The sequence below is a fragment of the Glandiceps talaboti genome, chromosome 8 (genome assembly GCF_964340395.1).
Source record: "Glandiceps talaboti chromosome 8, keGlaTala1.1, whole genome shotgun sequence".
NCBI classification, from domain to species: Eukaryota; Metazoa; Hemichordata; class Enteropneusta; family Spengelidae; genus Glandiceps; species Glandiceps talaboti.
The window spans coordinates 20,159,414-20,183,764 of NC_135556.1; the positions used below are offsets into that span (position 1 = coordinate 20,159,414).

The following is a 24,351-nucleotide window of genomic DNA, read 5'->3' on the forward strand; positions in this document are numbered from 1 at the left end:
AAATGACCGACTCATCACTTTCAATGCGTTATTACGATGAGAAAAAAAGCAGTACGTTTGCCCTTACAGTATGAACGGGTGATGTAAACATAAGCGGTGGCGTGAACTCTACAGCGAACAAAGTGCACACCGGACATAGAAGGTACTATTAGCTTAGCTCTATTGTGAGTTGACTGACCTTTGAGGTCATCTAACTATTTCTTTTCAACTCGGATACGTCTACTTTAAATGCCTCTTTAGCTCTTACCTTTCAAGTTTTTGAAGATGGCGTCGAAGAAAACAGGTATGTTGCTCGTTGATTGTTAACTTTGGGAAAGTCATGGTGGTAGAATTGCTAAGGTGACCGGCCTAATTGGAATCTGCCCATGATTATTTTGCCTCTACATTTTGATACAGAATTGTATTCAAAACGTCAATTATACAACTAATTGATACACACTGTATTGCTTGTAACTTTGTACTTTGAGCCTCGCTGCTGCCAGTTTGTTTCTGAATGAACACATACCTTATGGGCAGGATTTGAACCAACTCAGCCGTATAATTAGAGACCGTAACATGACTGTGGACTTTAATCCCACACGCCTCAATGGCTGCTGCATGGATTATATGTTTCCAAGCAAGTTAAGAAAGTTTAAAAAGGGTCGTTATGTCACTATATTGGTCTACAACAAGCAATTTGCTTGAGAACAATATGTTGGAAAGCGCTACATAAAAAGTCACATTGTTATCGTTAAAATAAAGGATTCAACGCACAGACTGAAAACGAAGTTTAAATCTCCATAGGAGTGTCTGTCGGTAAAGTTTAGTTCACTTGTTTTAGGCACACGATTCGAAGCTATTTTGTCACAACAATCCAAGTACTACTTCCCATCATCATTGTAAACATGGCACTCTCCTTACTCATCAATAGGTAGGTGGTCGTAGACAAATAGGTGTGAGTGTCTTATTACTTACTATAATCCGTTTGATAAAAAGCCATGGGAGATAGATACTAACAAATACTCTCTTCTCATCTCAGGTTTGTCATTGCTAAATTTGAAGAATTCTGAAACTACCAACTATAGGTGTAAAAAAAACTTTTGTAAATAGTACGTAGGGCAGAGTATGTCACCGGCATTCATCCATCTCACTATAGCATTTCACTAGCCACGATTGAAGTAAATGGTTTCAAAAGGTTTCACAAAAGTCACATAAAACAAACAATGTTGATACCTCATCGCCACGGCAATATAAAAGACAATTCACAAGCATTCCTGTAAATCTGTTAAACTTTTCACAATCGGTATATTACATTGGGACATAGGAAATGGTACATTATTACGACACGTGCATGGTGCATCTTTAAAAGACGCTTAAGGAAAGGAGGTGAAATAAAATGACCACGGTCAAAAGAAGTACAATGATTTAACTAGCGTTTAATGAATATTCCTTCTCGCCGAACTGAAGTCCTTACGCTATTAATTTAACGGATTTGCGACACGGGTACGTGCATGATGCAACATTAAATGAGAGCATTTAAAGAAAGTAATGAAACGTAGTGAAATAGAAAACGTCCATGGTCCACAAAAGTACATTAAATTTTAAAAACTGGCGTTTAGTGAATCTCCTTTCTCGTTGAGTTTATATCCTACACTGCTAATAGCGGGTTAGTATTAATAATAACAGATTATAAAAGAACTTAACAAAATAGTAGTTACTAACTTACTACGCGTACAATGTGAACCGATTTAAACCAAAAATCATTCACAGTACAATTGTTTTCAACAACGATTCGAAATCCATGCTCTTAAATGCTTATCACGTAAAAGGTATACCTGACTCAATTCATAGTTGACATGCCATGTATTCAAACAGAACAAGAGTGGTGTGTGATGGATGTCTTGCACCTAGTCTTCGTCAACTTGGTGATCTTTTTTCGATCTTTTGGTGTCACAAAGGTGAGGCACACACAAAAAGCTAAATCTGACACCCATATATTGCAAAGAGAGAAAGCTGCTTTTGTGTTCATCCATTAACAAATAGCACTAAATTATAAAGCGTAATACGTTTTTTCATTGGATAGTAACAGATTTGAGGCCCCAGACTTAAGAAACACGAGACTGGATTAGCTCCAAACAGAAAGTTCCCACACTGAAATATCGGCAATCCCCAAGTTGCACGTGTAGTTAGTGTGCCGAACTGTACTGTACATAAAATTGTACACAGGTACAAAACTAGCCTGTCCCTGATAAGGTGAACACTTTAAATCATAGAGTACTTTCGCCATATTATTGGCAAACTCTTGTTTATTGTTATGGTTACCACCAGGCATGTTAAATTTGTTAACCCCCTCCCCCGTGCATACGGTAGCCCATATAAGTGACCGTGCACAGTTTTATAGTGTATTTGAACAAAGTATCTAAATGTTCCAGTTAAAATGATCGTTAAGAATAATCTCACCCCTGTAGATGGATTTGTATCCCAATGTATACCTAATATGTTCAACTTATACTGCATAATGTTAAAGGGTTCGTAGACAATTACTTTTCACTCTGTTGTCTCCTTGGTCTTGCAGGCGAAAAGCTCCACTACGATGATGTCCTCATTCATGTTTTGGGAGAATTCGGTACATACCAAAAGTTCTGTTTCGCCCTGCTGGTTTTAACCGCGATACCGTTAGGAACGTCGTCTTTCTCCGTTGTATTCACACTGGCTGACACAGACTCGTGGTGTAATGTTCCCAGTGATGTGAGAGCCCAGTTGTGTTCGTCTAATATCTCAACCAACGACCATCATGAGTGTGAAGAAAGAGTAAAAAATCTGACTATCCCAAAGGTTGAAAGTGATGACCAGTGTGAAACTAGTTGGAAATACAGTCAGTGTTATCGCTATAATATTGATATCAATGTCAACAACATCTCGGCATTAGACTTGTCACGGAACAACAGCGATACTATGTATTGTGATCGTGGGTGGGTATACGACAGGTCCCAATACAAAGTAACCCTATCTCAACAGGTAAGAATGGAACCTAAGGCAGCTATAGCGATCTAAAAAAGAAATATCTCTACTATCTATTAGTATCTCCTCTAGTTCGGTCTAGTATGTGACCGTTACTACCTAAATACCCTGGCGGCATGCCATTCAATGGATAGTTTACTGATATCAGTTTTATCTCCTCAATTTCTATCTAGTGTGTTATTATATCTAGTGTATTACCTACTAAATGCCCTGCTGCTCTCCATTCAATCGGTATGATTTTTTGTCTCCTTTAGTTCGATCTAGTATGTGACCGTTACTATCTTAATGCCCTGCTACCTTCCATTCAATCGATCGGTTACTTTGTTGGTAGCATTGCCGCGGGACTACTACTTGACAAGTAAGTGTTTGTACTTATCTATAATACGTTGATTAGAAAGGTTGATTATTTTTACTGATTTTTTTTTTTGCTTTGAGAGAAAGAAACCTTCATCTACATAAGACCAGGCACGTGTGTGTGTATACGAACACAGGGCGTTCTCCCTTGCCAAGCCTTTACAGGTAATTTCGTTTCATACAAACTATCGAAGATCTATCAAACCACCTGCAGTCAGTCAGTCAGTCAGTCTGTCTGTCAGTCAGTCAATACACATAGTTTTGTTGCCGTAGACGAACTAACAATATACGTACATTTTCAGAGTTGGTCGTCTACGTGGTTTTGTGATGTCTTTAGCTGTGTTTCAAGCTTTTGGTATAGCCATGGCGTTTTCACCCAATTATCCCGTCTTTGCTGTACTTCATTTCTGTCTTGCTGCCGTCGGTTACGCTACCTATTTAGGAGGTTTTATTTTAGGTAAGTGTCTGGTAAACAAATCAAGCTTATAATTACTAAATACGTATCACATCACATACATCACATCACATCACATCACATCACACCACATCACATCACATCACACCACACCACACCAAACCACCCTCCATGATAACATACGTCATATCTTTATGGCGAAACCTTTCTTTGATGCATTCATTACAAACTACTGAACACTTAGCGAGAACTGATATCTCCATGACACGCTCAAATAGAAGAATACACGATCGAGCTCGAGTATATATAGACTTTGACTAGAACAAAGTACTAGTACATCCATGTGAATTCACACCTAAACACTTTCATCTCCATTGCCTCTTAGGATTAGCCTATGTGTTTAGTTATCGAAGCGGAACTCGTTTGAATCTCTGTCAAACGTGTACTTTATCATAGCATACCATTCACACTATTATAGAAAGTACCCATGCTCTATACTTTACTTCATTTGCGCCTTTACAAGTAACAATTCTTCAAAGCTTGTCATTTGTACTGTAAAGATAATGTCTTTATTTTGGTGGTTGACTCTGTTGGCTTCTTTGATGATAATTATTCATCTGAGACAGTTAAGTGAGCAACTCAGTTAGACGTAGACATCTAATGTTCTAGGAAACTGAATATATATGAGACACGTCGGTACAGTTCAGTACATTTTAACATCGCGATACAGACGGTCCACCAGTTAGGTGTATAGACGCGAGCTTAAGGAACGAACAGAATTTAAGCGGGGGGGGGGGAATTACTTGTAATGTGTAATACATTTACCTGTGTGTTTGAATATGAGGCAGGGGATAGCTAAGAGAGTGGCCCTGCCTTAATATCTCTCTTCGATTTTTTAATTTGGTTTTAAGATCGGGAAAAGAGTCAGGTAGCATGTATTGGGGGTATTAAGTAAAATTGCTTTAGTTGAGGTACTTGACTTTGGACCATTTAAAAATATTCTATGGCTTTAAGTTCTTTGTATGATTTGATATTTTACTTTGTAAATTGCCTCCTACATGGCCTTATTTTCTTTTTAAAAAATCGCTCAGGAGGGTGACACCCACACCCACACCCTACCTCACAACAACCATCAAGCTGATGCTGTCTTTCCCCCAAGTCAAGATTGAAGTAAAATTCCATATTGATAAAGTATCTCCAAATATAGGTTAGAGCTCAATATAAGATTTCAGGGGGGGGGGTTGCTTAATTTGCATTTATTGGGTTAATTTCACGGAAGAGGGAGAGGGCTGGAATTTAAGGGTGGGGGAATAAAATCGAGTTATTGATTACAAGATAAAAGTAAAACTCATGGCTGTTCATATTTCCTTTCCAGCGACTGAGCTTGTGGGGCCTTCAAAGCGTACCATGGTTGGGATGGTAGTGCCGATATTCTACGGTGTTGGCTACATGTTATTATCCATGTTTGCCTATTTTATCCGTGAATGGTGGAAGTTACAATTGGCCATAATAATCCCAAATACGCTATTTCTCATATACTGGTGGTAAGTACATATAATTGTATGTCGACCACAATACTGTGAACACTTTTGTAAAATATAACTTGTTGAACGACCAGGATTATCTTTGGACAGAGAAAGAAACAGGGATGATGCAAGGAATACTCGATTGGAGTGATTCATCCGCCAACCTACAAGGCCGTATATACCGTTTCGAAGTTTCGGGGCGCCCTCGTGAAAATGTGTCCCATTCGGGCGACACATCCCCATTCACCTTCCTATGGTGGTACATACTCCCCCAAGTAAAACACCCTGTTCGTGAAAATATTCTGTAACAGTTCTAAACATTACTGTGTGTACATGTATTTTAGGGTTATGCAATACATTGATTCTTCTACATTACGTTGACAACAGTAATAAGTTATAGTGATGCCTAACTTAGAATTTAATTCTCCCCTGAATTTCAGTGCAATCTATCTTGTGCAATCATTGGTGTTTGAACTCTTGCAAGATGATTGATCAATACACGTCATGCTACATTTGTACACCTGTATTTGTCAAGCCATCACTAGAGGTTACGGTGATCAATTTTGAAAACCGTTAATTCTACCATTTAAAGTGTCTTACCAGAGTCTCCAAGGTGGCTGTTCTCAATGGGTCGAGATAAGGAAGCTATAGAAATCATAAAGAAATCTGCAAAGATTAATAAAGTTTCTTTGCCCGAGGACATGTTTGATGGATCTTGGCAGCAACGCATACATGACGACCAGGTAAAACACACTTTTGTTCATTGTTCAATGGTTCTGCTTGTTCAGTTCTTAATTTAAGCAAAATATATTCTGCCTTGGTCTTTGATCGTGTCCTGTTATCCATATACTCTTGACATATAACTTGACGAGTTTAGGTTCTCTCTTCGAAGAATTCATCAATATGAATATGAATATGAATATGCATATGAATATGAATATGAATATGAATATGAATATGGATATGAATAAGAATATGAATGTGAATATACATATGTGTATGAGTTAATAGTATGAGTATGAAATATGCATATGACTGTGAATATGACTGTGAATATGAATATGAATATGAATATGAAATCTGTGACCCAGTTTTAGATAGTTTCAGAGTGGTAGTTGCAAGATATTTTCGGAATCTCACATTTACAGTTTTTAGTTTTCTGGAGACTTTTGCGGAGTTGCTGATAGAGAATATAACAACTTGCTCAAAAGTAACACTTATTATTCCTTTCTGAAGGACCTTGGAGAATATAAACAAGAATTAATGGAAGATGACAAACAATATGGTCTGTTGGATTTATTTCGACTTCCTAACATGAGAAAGAAGACACTTGTTCTGGCCTTTAATTGGTGAGAAATGTTAAAATATTCTGTTTTACGACATAGCTAACCTAGTTAGTTTATTCATATATATTTCCATATTTATGCATATCCTAGACATTATTGGTCTCATACCAACTTAGATAAATGTGACCTAAGAACACTGCGAACTGAAACCCACTATCAACCCATTAGGAGTAATTGTAGGTGGGGGGAGGGCCGGCGGTGGTACAAATCGATACTCGGGGGAAAGGCATTGTTTAGGAAATGGAAATTAGGGGAGGGTCACATTTTACTTTGACTCATATTATTATCTAACTTTGCATTATTTTGTATTTTTGGTATGCCACCGCTGCCACCACATAAAACCACTGCCACCATTGTGCCGTAATATCAGAACATATAAGTCAATCACTGCTGGCAACCATGCAGTATATTAGTTGTTTGTTGTCACAGTCGTGTAAGGAGAGGAGTAGGTTTCACAATGAGTACTTAATAATACATACATACATACATACATACATACATACATAGATACATACATACATACATTCATACATACATACATACATACATACATACATACATACATACATACATACATACATACATGCATACATGCATACATGCATACATACATACATACATACATACATACATACATACATACAGACAGACAGACAGAGACAGACAGACAGACAGACAGACAGACAGACAGACAGACAGACAGGCAGATAGACAGACAGACAGACAGACAGACAGACAGACAGACAGACAGACAGACAGACAGACAGGCAGATAGACAGACAGACAGACAGATAGATCGTCGTAACTTTGTAATGATTGTGGATCTGGTCGACTTCATTTTCGTTTTGCTATGTTCTACCTTTAACTCCTTCAGGTTGGCCAACAACTTGGTGTATTTTGGTCTTGGATTCAGCACGTCTTCCCTTGGTGGCAACGATTACGTAAACGCATTTATTTCTGCTGCCGTGGAAGTTCCAGCGTATGGCATTGCAATCTTTTTACTGGAAAACCCCAAACTAGGACGTCGACGTTCTTTGTTTCTCACCATGTGTCTCAGTGGTTTTGGATGTATTTCTGCTGGTTTTGTTCCCCCCTGTAAGTGCGTGCATTATCAAAATGTGGCATATGTAAAGCTATGTTCACGTTGTCTTTTTCTACAGACACTTGACGTTTTCTATCGACTAAAAATAAACCTTGCATACGCATTTCACCTATTCGTAACCTTTAGCCTGCCTTATATCAATTATTGAACGAATTATCTATGAACAGCTAGATTTTGCTAAACTGTGCCATAAATTAAATCACAACTACTGCATTTCTAGAGACTTTTTTCAGTTATACTAGCTAGTAAAGATGACTTTAACCTCATGTAAACAGAATGCTGCGATTAGTACAAACTCATATAACAAAATAATCTATTCGGGACTATGACATGTTAACAGTGTAAGCTGAATTCCGACAAATCTGTCAGATACAACGTTATACAAAATCAAGGTTCAAGCATAAACTTAAGATACAGAATACAAAGACGTATTCTTGTTTTCTTACGTCATATACATGTCTACGTCATCACTTTCAGGTTCGAATAATTCCTTTCATTGTGTAGGCCTAGAGTTCACAACTTACAAAAGTTAATTTCATCAATCAACGAGTGCACTAACATTATCAAATACCACCGATATTTTGATGACTGGTGGGTCATCTTCCTCTGGAAATAAGTCGTCAGTTATATGTTATTGAACTAGTTATTTCAATTTCTTTTATTAGTTAATTAGACTGTATAAGTTTTTATTTACTTTAAAGTTTGTTAATAAACGTTGTCCGATTGTTAATTTAATAGGTAGTGATCTAGTCTGGCTACGTATCACGTTGGCTATGATCGGAAAATTTGGAATTTCGTCATCGTTTGGTATTGTATATGTTTATGGTGCTGAGTTATTCCCAACTCCAGTCAGGTAAGGACACGATTAATGAGAAGTAGTGTAAAAATGACCATTTATTTCTGTCACTGGAATTCCACAGTTAGCTTTTAAACTACCATGTTAAAATTGCCCATAATTGTCTGTCGGTTAAAATTGTGTATTGTCTGTCTGTCTGTAGGTCTGTCTGTCTGTCTGTCTGTCTGTCTGTCTGTCTGTCTGTCTGTCTGTCTGTCTGTCTGTCTGTCTGCACACACGCACGCACGTACGCACATACGTATGTACCTGCTAGTATGTATGTATGTATGTATGTATGTATGTATGTATGTATGTATGTATGTATGTATGTACGTACGTACGTTTGTATGTATGTATGTATGTATGTATGTATGTATGTATGTATGTATGTGTGTATGTATGTATGTATGTATGTATGTATGTATGTATGTATGTATGTATGTATGTATGTATGTATGTATGTATGTGCATTAATGCATTCACGTATATGTGCATGTATGTACTAAGTATGTATTGTATATGTTAGGTCTGTAGGTGTCGGTCTCTGCTCCATGCTTGGTTACACAGGAGGCATTGTGGCACCACAAATATTACTATTACGGTCTCTATGGCACCCACTTCCAACAGTCATCTTTGGTATCATGGCTCTCCTGGCTGGTATTGCTGTTTTGCCTCTCCCGGAAACAAGAGGGCGAAAATTACCAGAAACTATAGAAGAAGGGGAACTTTTTGGAAAGTAAGGAAAAACTCACACATTAGAGAACTGACTTGTTTGCTTGTTATCACATATCTCTATACAATCAATTACTCAGGCCCTTCATATGAAAACTAACTTCCGGGATATATATATTGCAATCTATCAACACTTATTTTATTGCCAAGTTGTCATGGAAACATTGTTAAATCACATGTTTACTGCGCATGCATGGCAATTATGCGTCATCAAAAGTTTATCGCAAAACTTGACGATTTCCACGAAAAACATAAATTTTGTTCAAACAGCCAAAGAATTTCCTAAATAATTATGAGTAGTGATATACCTTGAAATTATCGAGGCGAATTATGCAAATGTTATCAAACCCACGTATTGCTCTGAGTTGACAAGACGAAGGATGTTCCATGCATCTACATGTACCCCCATCCCTGGATATCTACCCCAGTATATCATTTCAACGATCACGACGATAATTTGATATATTTCTGTATTTGATACTCCATATAAATTATTTGTAATACACTCGTAAATGACTATCCACATTTCACTTTCAGGAAACCAAGTTCACAAGTGCCCAACAAATGGTACCCAGAATGCGGGCAAATTCGACAAATCCATTCCAATGCCGACGGTTATAAAGCCCAGTTGGCATCTACTGAAACTCTATTATGATGAGATACGCGTAAGAAGATATTTGTAAACTGTACGAGTATGACGTGTATCAAAGAATCTAAGTTAGATTATTACCAATAATTTGTACTTCTTCAGGTTCTCGCATGGTTCTAGCATGGTTGACGTCGACGTGTGATTGAAGTAACGTCAGATTTTGAGTGGAAAAAAGATGGATTGACAGGAGAATCCATTGATCAACTAATACTAGTGTAAAATATTTTAACTGAAATTAGCAAGACGATAAGAGAAAAAGTCCAAGCACTGGATGACAAGTTGTAGTTACTCGTAGTGCGTCCACAATATTGAGAAGTTACTAGCACTTTGAATTTATATACCCTGGATAGCGTGAAAATAGTCTTCAGGTATTATTATCACAGTTGGTGACATTTTAGTGATATCCTAATTCGTATATTTAAGATTATAGGCAGTAAACCCTACGTAAAATATTCGGTGTTTTATTGCCAGTATTGTAATAAGGTGAACGTAGAGGGCGTCATAATGTTGTAGCAACGTCAATACAGCGCAATTTCTCAGTATATTATTATCCACCGTTTTAGAATTTATCGTATGTATATTGAGCGTTTTCACAATGAGTGGTACTTTTGGGACTATTATATTATTGTACCATTTCTTAGAAATACCTATATTCGATGGATTTATAAATCTTATTTGAATAGTCACAGTCAGTATTTTATGTTTATGATAAACATTGCCATTAATAGTCAACGATATCTACTGTCTTTCATATTTCTCTCATATATAATATATACTTTCATATATTGTGATTAGCTTTATGATTTCACAATGCAGAAGCTGACATATACTGCCACGCCAACTTTATCAACCATTTATGTAAAATAGTTGCCACTGCGTTTTCATTAGTTACTACCTTAGTCTGTAAGATACAACATGTCATGTGCCACGCTATCAGCTATATACACATGTGGTTGGGAAGCCTGACACAACAGGACATAGCTCAGTACTTGGTTTGCAATCATTTTAAAATTATTATGCATTTAAAACAGCGTATGCTTCAAGATTACGGAAGTTCACTTTCTCATGTCACTTTCTTAAAATTCAAAAATAGTTGGTTATAACTGTCATGCCATTTTTGTTATTCGTCTTTGATAGTAAAATATGTAACTCCACACTTGTCCTTTATTATTGGCTCAGCAACTTTAAAGGCAATTGACTACATTTCAAGTAGAAACCCTACACCATCTTTATCAGTAAAGTGAAATAGCTAGGGAGCCTTCAGTTATTACAGGGGGCTCAAGCCCAGTCTTTTGCAGAAAATGTGAGCCTCCAGTCGATTCCGTTTTCTCAAAAGTACCCCTCCCTTAATTTTCAGTTCAATTCTTTTTAAAACATGGGTAAAATATTGTCAGATGTGAAATGGGATACGAGTCCCGGAATCAATGATATGGGCTCGATCCCATCGCTGCCACCACATTGGTAAATCACAGGCATTGGTTGATTGCCACTAGCACTACTTCCACCTCAGTGAATTTATTTACAGGCATTATCCCACTGTTTCTCCCTCATCCCTATGCGACCACCACCTCTCCTCACACCACAACTAATAATTAATTCACTGCATGGTTGTCATCAGCTGGCAAAAACCCAAAATTTACTTGACCACCTCCGAGGAACTTTGTCAACGTAGTATAAGCGAGAAAATGTTTTGACTGATATGTTCTGATATTACTTTACAATGGTGACAGTGGCGTGATGTGGCAGCCCCGTGGGAAGTGGAATCAATGACAATTGAAGGGATGGCAAAAATCGTAAAATAATGTAAAATTAGATATAATACAACGAGCCTAAGTACGATGTGACGACCCTCCCCTAAATACCTTTTTCCTACAAATATGGCCTTCCCCGATAACCGATTTGAAAAATATAACCCTCCAATATTCCCAGGCCCTCCCCTCTTGTAATTACTGAAGGCTCCCTTAGTAAGATGAGTCAAGCATGTTTGAAGTCGTTGACGAAAACCCAACAAAACCAATTAATATAGAATCAATGAACTTGGCATTCATGAATCACACCAATTTATTAACCAATCCGAGAATCAAAGCGTAACAACTTCAAGTAATCTGTATTGGGCACAGATCTAGAGTTGAGTTTTCATTCAGAGACCACACGTGTGGTGAGTTTTTGTGTCATTAACAACTGGAGCTTCAAGTATTATGCCTAACTTTTTCATTCGATACAGTAACATAACTTTGGACTAAAAGAGCGTCTGTGTAGAGATCATCTACGTTTTTTGCAGTAGTAACAATATAATATTTTGAAAATACTGGTGATACACAAAGAATAGAGTTTAATGATAGACCCTGTGGTGGGTCTATGGTTTAACACATTAAAACGTTCTACTTAGTCTGTGCGAAAACGTTCACAGTACGTAGTCACTACGGATGTATACTGTATGACTAAAGCGTCATACTCTCTACCATACAATGTTGACAAATATCGTGATTTCAGATTATCCAAAAAAAACTATCCCAAAAGCAATATATGTAATATTAAACCTTTTCAACAAGTTACTGACGTAAAAGCTATACATGTATGCATTTGAATAAAAGCGGAAAGGGAAGATGACAGTTTTTATATCGGCAACTTTCAAAATTGAGGAAAATTGAGAAAATTGAGGAAAATGATGATGCCCTCTCCAAGTTGAATAAGTAACGAAAGCGTTCTGAATAACATAATACGACATCACAATTTCTTCCACCATATTTGATACTTGTGCTTGGTAGATTCAACTTGAAGGGCGCCATCTTCGTGTGTTTGAATTGAAGAGAACGCCAAGTTATATGACATGTAAACAATATACCGTCATGTGAATAGCGCTTGAGTGTTTAATTACCATCTGCAAATAACAAAAAGAGAAGACGTGATAATAAAAATAGAGACCCTTAAAAACCTTTGGTCGAATGTATGGTGGTATACATTCGTTGACCTGTTCCTCTTTCACTAGGGTCTATATGAGTGAACGGAAAACAACGTGACCATGCAATTGCGTATTACGAAATCTTCGATGGTGGTGGTGGTGGTGGTGGTGTATGGATTGTCTTGATGGTGGTGATAGTGATGGTGGTGGTAGGGGTAGTGGTGGCGATGGTGATGGTGTACGGGTGACGGTGGAGAGGGTGATGGTAATGGTGATTGTGGTGGTGAAGGTGACGGTGACGAAGATGGCGATGATGGTGGTGCTGGTCGGGATTGTGATGGTAGTGGTGGTGGTGTTGGTGTGTGTGTTGAGGGGGGATGGGGGTGGGGGGAGGTCGGGGTGGTTCCACTGTTTATCAACAATGGAATTTACATGTTTTATTAGAATAGAAACGTGTTCAACCCAATCTTCGTGGAACCTCTCACGCAACCATCTGTTTTTCATCAAACTTAATGAAATAATAATTGTTTTCTACTGATTTATACTGATCAACGACTTGAGTACACTACAACCATCAAATATGACTAGAAAGTATTCGGTTACGATCCTACTTGGCAATGCTATTGAAATTCACAGATTCAGCCTTTCCCCAAATTTACTAATGCAGCATGGATCATGAACATACACGGATATTAAACAAATATGATAACATCGAACTCATAATTCCACACAACATTCTTAATGAATACGGGAAGAAGTACTCACTGCAGATTTCGTTGTCCATTATCTGGAGAATACTAGATCCTTGGTTGTCGTTCACCAGTGCAGACCAAGCAACGAGGTTTCCGTCTTCTCTGCTGCACATAGCATTTTGTATTTCTTGAATGCTTAGAGTTTTATCCCACATATTCAATACACTAATTTCTCCGTAAAATCGCGAAGGCAATGCGAAGCCATCGAAAAGAGCGCCAGCTGGCAAAAACCCCAAATTTACTTGACCACCTCCGAGGAACTTTGTCAACGTAGTATAAGCGAGAAAATGTTCGTCTCCGTCGAGGTAAAGGTACAATCTTCCACTTGGAGATCGTTTCCATGTAATGCACATGTGATGCCAATGTCCATTCTCCAAAATAGTTTTCCAGGGCGAAAACAAATATCCAGTGGGAAGTTTGAATAGGCCGATGTATTGTATCTGTTGAACAAGCAGTATCAGTCCAGAGGCCTGTCCAGATGGAGGGTTGCCTTGCACGTCACTATAACTGACTATCACATTTTGCATGGGCGATGTAGACGTTGTTCTCATCCACAAACACAAACTCCAACCTTCGTCTAAGTCTGCCGTGATGATTGACGACTGTACTGATGTCGTACCATCGAAGACAAGCTTCATTGCCAAATTATCTACAATAAAGGAAGACTGGTTGGTCAAAGGCGAGGATGAACACGTTTTCAAAACTCTAGGAATCAACAAAGCAAACAGCGTTGACAATGTGCGATGCCTCATAACAATTTATGTCTGATGTTAATTTTGCAGTGATTTATAAAATGTCTTTCATTATCTTTTAAAAATCATTAGTTAATCTAATGTACAATGGTATACGCCATTATTTAGAATCGAAAGAATTAAAAAGAGAATTCTTTTTAAACCAAAGTGTGCATACCACTGCATCTACTTCGGAAAAAAAATCAGGATAACCAATAGGAACGTGAGGAGTTACTTGAATTCGAAAATGTTCAAGCATTGACATAGAGTGCACTGTAATGTACTTAAATGGAAATAATGCACGGATCCGATCGTATTATTTATCTTTTCGTTTCTCCTGCACAGTACGACTTGTTCACCTACCTGTTTCACAGTTTGGTCCACCATAACCAGTCAAACATACACACTCATAACTCATGCCTACATCGATGCAATCACCATTGTTTTGACAAGGACCACTATCACAAGGCAGTATTGTAGATGGCTCTTTTTTTTAATAAGAAAATGGAAATCGAATTTTTAAACTAAAAAAGGAAAGTGTAATACTCCTCTATAATATGTAACCATAAAATACATCTAAAAATTCACCGGATTCTGGTTGATAATTCACTGATATCTGTTGATATTGTCGATATTTCAAATCGATCATTGAACAACACATGAAAGTAGTAGATAGCAAATTGGCGAATAAAATAGTCACCACATAAACACTTATAACAGCTATTATGGCTTAAAAGAAATCCTGGGTATAAAATACTATACACCAGGCATCGTTGCAGAAAAAAATGGAAATACATACTATGTAAAACTTTGAAAAGTGAAACAAAAAATCAAAATTATGTAAGGCCAAATACATTACATATTTTCAGTTGTAGTTCCTAATTCGAGTCTCATTATAGAAAACAATTGAAATATTTACCTCCATCACAGATTAAATTACGTGTTGAGTCCTTCATATCATGACAGGTAAGTGGTGAAAAATAGCACAAGAAACGAAATTTAGAACACACGTTCAACCGTATCGAATATTTGTTAGTTTAGATGTTGACTATCCTGTCCAGACTCTACTATAAAGTATCATTCCATGCCAGTCACGTCACAACTTTAGATCTCAAGAAAATGAAAGGTTTTGTCTATTTACAATAGGAGGCATACAAAACCACCGCCTGTCATGCAATTCAGAAGTTTACTGAGAGATTTGTCACTGCAATTAATATCAAAAGCTGAATCGAGTCGAATCAATTTCTCTGAAACGGTTTGTTCATTTTCGGCACCATCTGGCCCGATAGCTATACGGATCTGTAGTACTAGCCAAGCCATCGGCATCCTTTGATTTCAAAAGAATATATCTGTATATCATTCTATTTATCAAAATATACCAAATAAGTACACATGGCATTATTTAGTAAGTTGAACACTTGGCATCGCCCCTCTCAACAATTATAAATTCAAGCCGTTATGAACCACTGTCATGTGTAGGTGATTTAAGCAGTATATCACATCCCATCAAAAGTACTCGCATGGAATAAAATAGAAATTTGAAACCGTCAATGGCACGTTGTTATTTTGTGCTATCAACAACATCGTATCAGGTAGTTTGAAACATCACAATTAGAAGTACGACAGGATATTGGATGTCGAGAACACGATGGAATGGAAATACTGCAAATGTCTGGATATTGTTGTCTATATGGTAATAAAACGAAAGCAGCAATAGATACTTACTCTATTTTGAGTGGCACTGGCAAATGCACAGTATGCAATGATCAACTCTGCTACCGTGTATGTGTTAGGCATTGCGACGACCCTGCAAAGGACACGCCAAAACTGTCAAGTTTCGCTGATATGGAATGACATGGCCTTCGATTTAACATAACGAGGATGAATCTTACTCTATTGTATGCTCAACAATTTTGGGGTTACACAGTTTTAGAAATTTCGTTTCTACAAGTAACAGCATGATAGTTTCTCTTACAGTGAGATCATCATTAGGACAAGGGTACTAGACATTTTCTTATATTGATTGTTGATATGAGGGCTATGTTTTTAATGTGATCAGCGCTTATTTTATCTCAGGTGATGCTTTTCCTGCCTCAAAACAAACTTTGATAAATACGACACAATGAACTTTAATTAATTGTTATATAGTTCCTACGTTCTAAAGTCACAGTGCGAATATTTGACAATTCAAGCCAAAGTAAGCAATTTCAACATGGAAGTATTACCTTTCAACATGTCAAATTCGTATATCAACTACCGTACGGTGAATTTCACAATACCGTGCAGCTTTTCTGTCTGATACAACCACGCAGAAACCAACAAGAAACTGCATATGTCACACTTTAATAGCAAAGATCGCATTGTTTGCTACATTTAGTCTAAATGAAATAAACCATTTAAATGTGTTTGCAACGCCATGAAGACATTCAGGCGCCAATGTTTTTCTTAGTATCAAACATTGATGAAGGGCGCGTAAATGTCTTTTGGGGTGTTCATTTGATGTCTGTATGGTGGTATGCGTAGTTCATTTCACTTAGACAAAATGTAGCAAGAATCTGTACTCTTGCCATCTTACATGTAAAGTTTAGCATGTCCAGTTTCTTCAATGGTTTCTGCATGGTTGTGTCAAACAGAAAAGTTGCACGGTATCGTAAAATTCACTGTAAGTCCTCACTGGTCAAAGTGCATTACATACCAACTCCAGACCTATACAAGAGACCGTCAAAGTGTAGAACTTTCACAATGGTAATAAAATATACACTTACCTTGTGTTAATTTTACAGAATCCTTCTTGAACTGAAACAAACCGACCAATGATCTGAAACGACCTGATAAAAAATGAGAGACGAGCGTGTAGGCAAGCCACTAAATCCTTTACAAAGCAAGGTGGTATTTCTATTCATTAAATTTCTTTGACATTTATGATTTGTTTATCATATTTTATCGCTGTCTAAACAATTTTGGAATTAATGTTAGGAACACCGTATGGTGTCTCCTTTGTCTGGACGCCAGCCACGGATTTCAACACATTGAAATATATACTGTGTCAGTCGGATTAAAGCTTCCAATATCGGTATGATTACAAATCCCCATATAACTTGCATGCTATGAAACTAAATTGCTAATGGAAATGCATGATTTTACAGGCTTATCATGTAGGAGAAATTATACTTTTGAAATGAAAGAGTGACACTGTACTTTTGTTGTTCGAAACCACCTCGCTAACTACAAAAGCTAAGTATTGTACTTTGATTATATACTATATTGCTAGCTAACTTCGTCACGTGAGAATAATATGAACACTGTATATAGGTTCAAAATGTTCCAATTTTTTTTCTTTTTTTGTACAAGACTGTTCTTCCTTCCATATCACCAACTAGTGATCATCATACAAGGTACAGTATAGAAATTGATATTTTACCGCAGATCATGTATCCTTGTCAGTGCATATATCCCTATTAAGTGTTTGTTTTGTCAGTGATCAAGACTGCAAATAAATTTAAACATTCATACTTTGCAATACAACTCTCTTAATTCATCGCATTTTAGATGAAACTGAAAAGGGGTCCTTAAACTTAATTCTGAGAAATCAATATTCCCCGGGGCTTGATAAACTATATAATATCCAATTATACATATATCGACAACATAGCCTGCTTGAATACCATCCATTGCTTAACGGTTGCCATGCAACAAACATCGAGCTACCATATGGTTTGTGTGATACAAACAACAAACTATGTGATACGAATATATAGAGTCAAACCTTCAGATTTATTCACAGATATATATTTCTTCCGAAGATTGGTTTTAGATCAATTTATAGATTGTACGATACATCGTGTGGTTACCCCCTCATCGGCCTCCTCTCTCCTATATGTGGGAGGGGTTGACCGATGTGTGATGGCGCCCCGTCACGGCGTACCTTTCAGACTATTTGTATGTTCAGACGACAAACGTGACTTTCGACTCTAAGGTGACATAAATAAAAAAAATGATAAACTGGATTTTGGGCCCCATGCACATTCAGTGTCAACTTATATCATAGACCAAAGTCATCCGATATTAATGATAGCCTCTCATCATTTAACCCTGAACTTTGACCCTTTAAACTGTCCCTTTTAGCCCTTAGAGCTAAACACTACTGAGATAATCACATGGAATTTTGTGCCGAATTAAAACCTACGCCAGTCCTAGACTAGCTTCTTGCACCTGGCCTAACTTAACCCATCTCTGTTCACACTTGTTTTGTTATGTCTGGTTAAGATTAGAGTTGCCTCAGAGTCGACACATCTTGGCAAATGTGAACCCTCATAAATAGATTACGCACTGTAATGGGTTGATGAATTTTATTTGCAGTGTAGGGGAAACAATGAAATAAAGTGACAAACATAAATACATTTCAAACGAATGACCTGGACAAATATTTCCATTAAAGTAATGAGGAGATATTTCTATTACAAATTCTTACTTAACAGCTTGAATTACTAAAATATCTAAATCTCCGACGTTATGCTTAGTAGACACTTCTTACTACTATGGCGAACTTGAAACATAATGTGGTTATCACGGTCTTGAACTTGTGCGTGTTTTTCATTTAAAAAGTTACTTATTTTACAAAGGTATGTTTTACTACTAACATGAACATGCCCAAGTATCAGTGAGTCCCAGGAACTCTTACATTACAAGCTGATACACTATTACATTAACATCTAAAATATTTTCTTACACGTCTACAATATATTATATTAACGTTATCTACCAACAATTTTTTTCCTGTTTACACATATTTGAATAAATCCATTCAGTTTTGTTTTGGTTAAAGAATAAGTAAAAAAATATAGCTTTTGGAATGTACTTCTCTGTGAATAAATTTAGTTATTTTATACCATTGCCAACCCAAAATTTGGACACTGATATTGAACCCGACATATTGGCCTTATAGCTGAGTCCCATGTAATTGAAGTAGGTACATACTGGAAAGTGTTTATAGTCAAACTAACATTTAGGTTTCTCAGTCTTAAATTAGTACGTTTTGATTTCTCTAAAAAAAGTACGTGTCTTGTTTTTAGTATTTTACATTGTATTAACACTGCATAATGTAAATCTCGTTTGTTATTAGTAAACGACGCGACTCTATCCAACACATCCTTATTGAAAATGAATATGCTCAACGAACAATTGTCACCACAGTGTGACTTAACCCCCCCCCCTTAATCACAGCATCTTTAGGTACCCCACCCCACCCTGACATATCCCACAAATTTTCAAATACCACCTCCCCTAACCGTTTTGTGTGTGAATGCAGTCCGTATGAGTAATGCAAGAAAAAAAAACATCTCCCACAATTGTACATTTGTACTCTAACCTTGAAAATTTAATGTTGTAAGGAGAATACCCATCTATATATATGCCCCTAGACTCGGGCCTTCGGCCCTCGATATCAGTATGCGATTATAGTAGTATTGCGCCAGATCGGAGCGCGGCAACGACTTAAGTTTAGATAAAACGTAGGGAAAAAAGGCGCAAGCGACTGTCGACAGTCTAATATGCTCCCATTGTGTCGGTTTCCAGTTCACTGGCTAATTGATTGGATTTCTTGTGACCTGAAAACAATGTCAAATTGAGGTCATGTCACTTATATTGTACACCGATGATATACGTACGTACGCGTCAAAATAATGTTGAAATTCATTTGCTCTATTCTGGTGCCTCTCACCGTAGTAGTAACAGCGTACATATGCCAGAATTATATCAAAAGGGATGAAGCGAAGAGTGACATTTTGAAAGTTTCACACGCTTTGCTGAAAATTGAACAAGAAGTTCGGGTGTCGCCTAAAAGACGGGTTGCGGTTGGTCTCGATGCGTGCCACGATGTTTTGGTTAATTCATCTGAATTCTTTGATGCAATAGGACTTCAAGCTCCAGATGACCCAACGTGTGTCAGTACTGTTATTGAGTCTCAGACAGATTTCCTTAAGGTTATTGCTCATTCCTTTCAGCTTGGAGTTACAAGCGGGTATGTGAAATATTCATACTGGTTACTTTTTTTTTTTTTTTTTTTTACAAATATGGTCAAGTGACTGTTTTGTCAAGATGTTTTGTCATTCTTTGCCCACTTACTCTACACTTCTATCATACATTGTGACCTTTAACCTATCATGGTTACTGATGTAATGATAACAATAAACGTCATTAGCTCAAATCCAATGTCCTTATTAGATGAACAAAACCTTAAAATAGTCGGTGCTGGGAGGGTTCGAACCCTATATTATTTAGGCCAATGCTAAGTATTTTTCTTGAATCGAACAATAGAAACATGTACATAATGTACTTGTATACCGCCCTCATTGTTCATACACACCGTCTCCTATTCCCTTCTAACTGTAGACATTATATGTCCGATATGAACCAATATTTGAAACTCGTGAACATATCAAAAAAGTTACCGAGTTCAAAACAGAAAATTGGTGGTAACGCAGTTGTGATGGCCAACAGACTTGCCATGGAAGGCTGTGACGTACTTTTAGGAGCTTCTATGACTGAGAATTTCAAAAAACAACTGAGGGAAGAAGTGCGAGGTAAGAACTATTTCATAATGCAAATTGTATATATACCGTAGGTGTGTTTTGAATCATAGGCTGCTGTTGGCATATTGTTAGTGGAAAATCCGAACTTTTTAGAAAATATTAAACGAGGACTGTCTAGTGCACAGATCTAGCCAACACCATTACATGGTAAACACATACTGTTATCATTATAATAGTTTTATTTTCTTTGCAGTCGTTGGTCATAATTTGTCACATTCGGATGACGATGTTCATCTGCTCTTTGAATATAATTCGGGACAACAATGGGGAAGATATACTGCACCAAGGGCTAACAGGTAAGAATATGGGTGTAAAAAAACTAAAATTCCTCATGGATTAATATGAATTCCTCCTATAACTGTAATGAAGTCACATTGCATTGTCTGAGAATGGGATGGGATGGTGTAATAGTCTACTTCAGAATCAGTTAATATATTACTCGATACATACAATATGACTGATGTGCTCATACAAATTATGATATTTTACATATTATGACATCTCGGTGACGCAGCCTTGAATATATATATTCACTGATGACGTGATGATTTTTCTTACTGCAGGGTAAGGGTTCATAGTAATCAAGCTCATCGAATATTTCATTCGTTAGAAATATTTCAGGAAGAGTTACCAAGGTTTCAACCACATCTAGTAATTATTTGTGGATTGGGAAGAGTGGATGGTATTCCATCAGGTAAGCACATTTATCATACACGTACAGTGATAGTTCACATTTCAAGTTTCTGAATGTTTTTTTCTTCTTCTTACGAATATACCATGCCGTAATAAACTTAGTGTGTTTTCTGCAATATTTCAAGTTAAGAGTTCTATTAGGAACATCTGGATTAAGTATTGAAAAGAAAATATATATTTGTTTGGTTTTCTTTAGAGAGTGTCTGCTACTGAACTCATATAGAATTCTACACTTACGCATTAATGCTCGTTCATACATACATACATCCATCCATCCATCCATCCATCCATCCATCCATCCATCCATCCATCCATCCATCCATACATACATACATACATACATACATACATACATACATACATGCACGCACGCACGCACGCACGCACGCATGCACGCATGCATGCGCACGCACGCACGCACGCACGCACACACACGCATGCATGCATGCATACATACGCACGCACGCACGCACGCACACACACACACACATACATACATGCATGCATGCATGCATGCATGCATACATACGCACGCACGCACGCACACACACATACATACATACATACATACATACATACATACATACATACATACATACTACATGCATGCATGCATGCATGCATGCATGCATACATACATACATACATACATACATACATACATACATACTACATACATGCATGCATGCATGCATGCATACATACATACATGCATACATACATACATACATACATACAAATAAACTGTCAAGCAAACATCACAGTGACACGCCCTGGAATAAGAGTGCATCGTTTTCATCGAACAAAATTGTTACTTTTTTCTTTTTATAGCCAAAAAGACTGAGAGAATCATGATTCTTGAAGGTATGCTAAGAAATGTACCTTACAAGACGAGAATTCATTTTGAGATGTCATCTTATTCTGAACAAAACCTGTTGAAGTTGCTCGTAGACATCATTTTCCCATACTCAGACTCACTTGGTATGAATGAGCAGGAACTTAATAAGTTACACACGTTATTGAAATACGGAAATATCACTTCAGTATCATCCGATCCATATCCAAGTGTACAAATGGTACTTGACCAAATGAGGATGGTCTATCATACACTACGTCATAAGACGAAAAACGTCACGACGGGTCGAAGGTCACTGACAAGAATCCACACGCACACTCTAGCATTCCAAGCCATTCTCACTGAAAAGAATTCAGGATGGAAAAACACTATGGCTGCAGTGGCGAAAGCATCTCTGACAGCTTTTAGACATGTTTGTCAGTCGTCATCCATTAACACATCAAAGGCTAAGGTAATTATAGATGACATTTTCCCTACATCACACAGGGAAGGAAGCAACGTGATACACTTCAAACCAGAGAGACCAGTGTCGTGTTGGGATGAAGAAAGCTATACAATTTGTATTTCTCCTGTACTTGTCTGTACGGACGTAATCCAAACAGCTGGGGTGGGGACAATGTATCATCAGCTGGCCTTGCTTTGCAAATCTAATGAGAGCGTCGAATACTTGGCATGGTGATACAGGATGAAGATGCCGATCTTGTTGAGTCATAATACATTCATTAACCCCTGTATCAAACAACTTTAACAAGTAAGAGGAATGTATATTTTACTCAAAAATATTTCTTTACTCAAATAAAAGTTCCTTACAAAAGAAAACCCAACAGAGTGTAAACATGCTTATGGATATACGACAAATATACTGAGTACTACACATCATTGCTACATCCACGCGGTAGTACATTCACAGTTTGTGAAAAAAGAACAACCAAGCGTTTCTAGATTATCCACCTGTTTTTCTAGGTTTAACTTTCTGGCAGGAATATGTAACTTTTAAGTGACCTTGAACTACAAGGTCAAATTTCAACACCATGCCATTCATTGCATATGATAAGATGATAGATGTATGCATTTGAAATGCTCACCCAGTCGTGTAAACGTTAACAATGTAAACAAGTGTAAACTTTCAATGTATTATATATTTGATTCAAAAGTTGGTTTTATAGTGATTATATTTGTATTCAGTATTCATTGTACACGCTGTTGTTTATAACTTTAGTGAATGGCATGATGGAATATGTTAGGAATTATTTCCCACATGATACAAATGATGGATCTAGGGAAACGTACGGGGGAAAAAGAATTACACTTTTAACAGAGTCATTGGAACATCACTTGAGAAATACATTATAAAGGACAACCTGGCTTCCTGTCTTGTCTGTATATATATATATATATATATATATATATATATATATATATATATATATATATGTCTGTCTGTCTGTCTGTCTGTCTGTCTGTCTGTCTGTCTGTCTGTCTGTCTGTCTGCTTGTCTGTCTGTCTGTCTGTCTGTCTGTCTGTCTGTCTGTCTGTCTGTCTGTCTCTACTATCTATGTCTCCCTATATCGCTGTCGTTTCCCCTCTGTTTGTTTTTCCATTACATCATTAACTTTGTTTACTAAATATACTAATTTTAAAATGCATATTTATACCGATGTAAATTATGAACAAATTCTTCACTGTGTTGCTTTACAATGTTTGCCTCCGATCTGAAAATGAAAGACACAACTTCCTGAGAAAACAAAATCACCATTAGCAAAGGTATCCCTCATCAACTCTTTTACACATGTACTGTGGCTCGTTCAAGAAATAGATGAATATTTCTGGAACTATTTAATTCTTTTCTCTCCTGTCCGTACTTACCT

General features: G+C 37.1%; 1 protein-coding gene, 1 long non-coding RNA gene and 1 pseudogene across 2 annotated transcripts; 2 read left to right on the forward strand and 1 right to left on the reverse strand.

The window, feature by feature from the left end:
• The first annotated feature begins 209 nt into the window (after positions 1-209).
• On the forward strand, positions 210-11,045 carry LOC144438860 (organic cation transporter protein-like). Its single transcript, XM_078128061.1, has 11 exons — positions 210-283; positions 2,555-2,997; positions 3,255-3,358; positions 3,657-3,811; positions 5,145-5,313; positions 5,888-6,038; positions 6,532-6,644; positions 7,516-7,736; positions 8,482-8,596; positions 9,105-9,314; positions 9,848-11,045. The coding sequence occupies exons 1-11, from the start codon at positions 265-267 to the stop codon at positions 9,963-9,965; spliced, it is 1,818 nt and encodes a 605-aa protein (XP_077984187.1). The 5' UTR covers positions 210-264; the 3' UTR covers positions 9,966-11,045.
• A 3,771-nt stretch (positions 11,046-14,816) lies between these two features.
• Positions 14,817-17,132, reverse strand: LOC144438667 (uncharacterized). The gene is made up of 4 exons (XR_013481078.1): positions 17,110-17,132; positions 16,070-16,151; positions 15,264-15,294; positions 14,817-14,830 (listed from the first exon to the last, which is right to left on the reverse strand). It is a non-coding gene; the product is annotated as an uncharacterized LOC144438667 (long non-coding RNA).
• A 2,893-nt stretch (positions 17,133-20,025) lies between these two features.
• LOC144439319 (ADP-dependent glucokinase-like) lies at positions 20,026-23,134 on the forward strand (annotated as a pseudogene).
• The last annotated feature ends 1,217 nt before the right edge of the window (positions 23,135-24,351 follow it).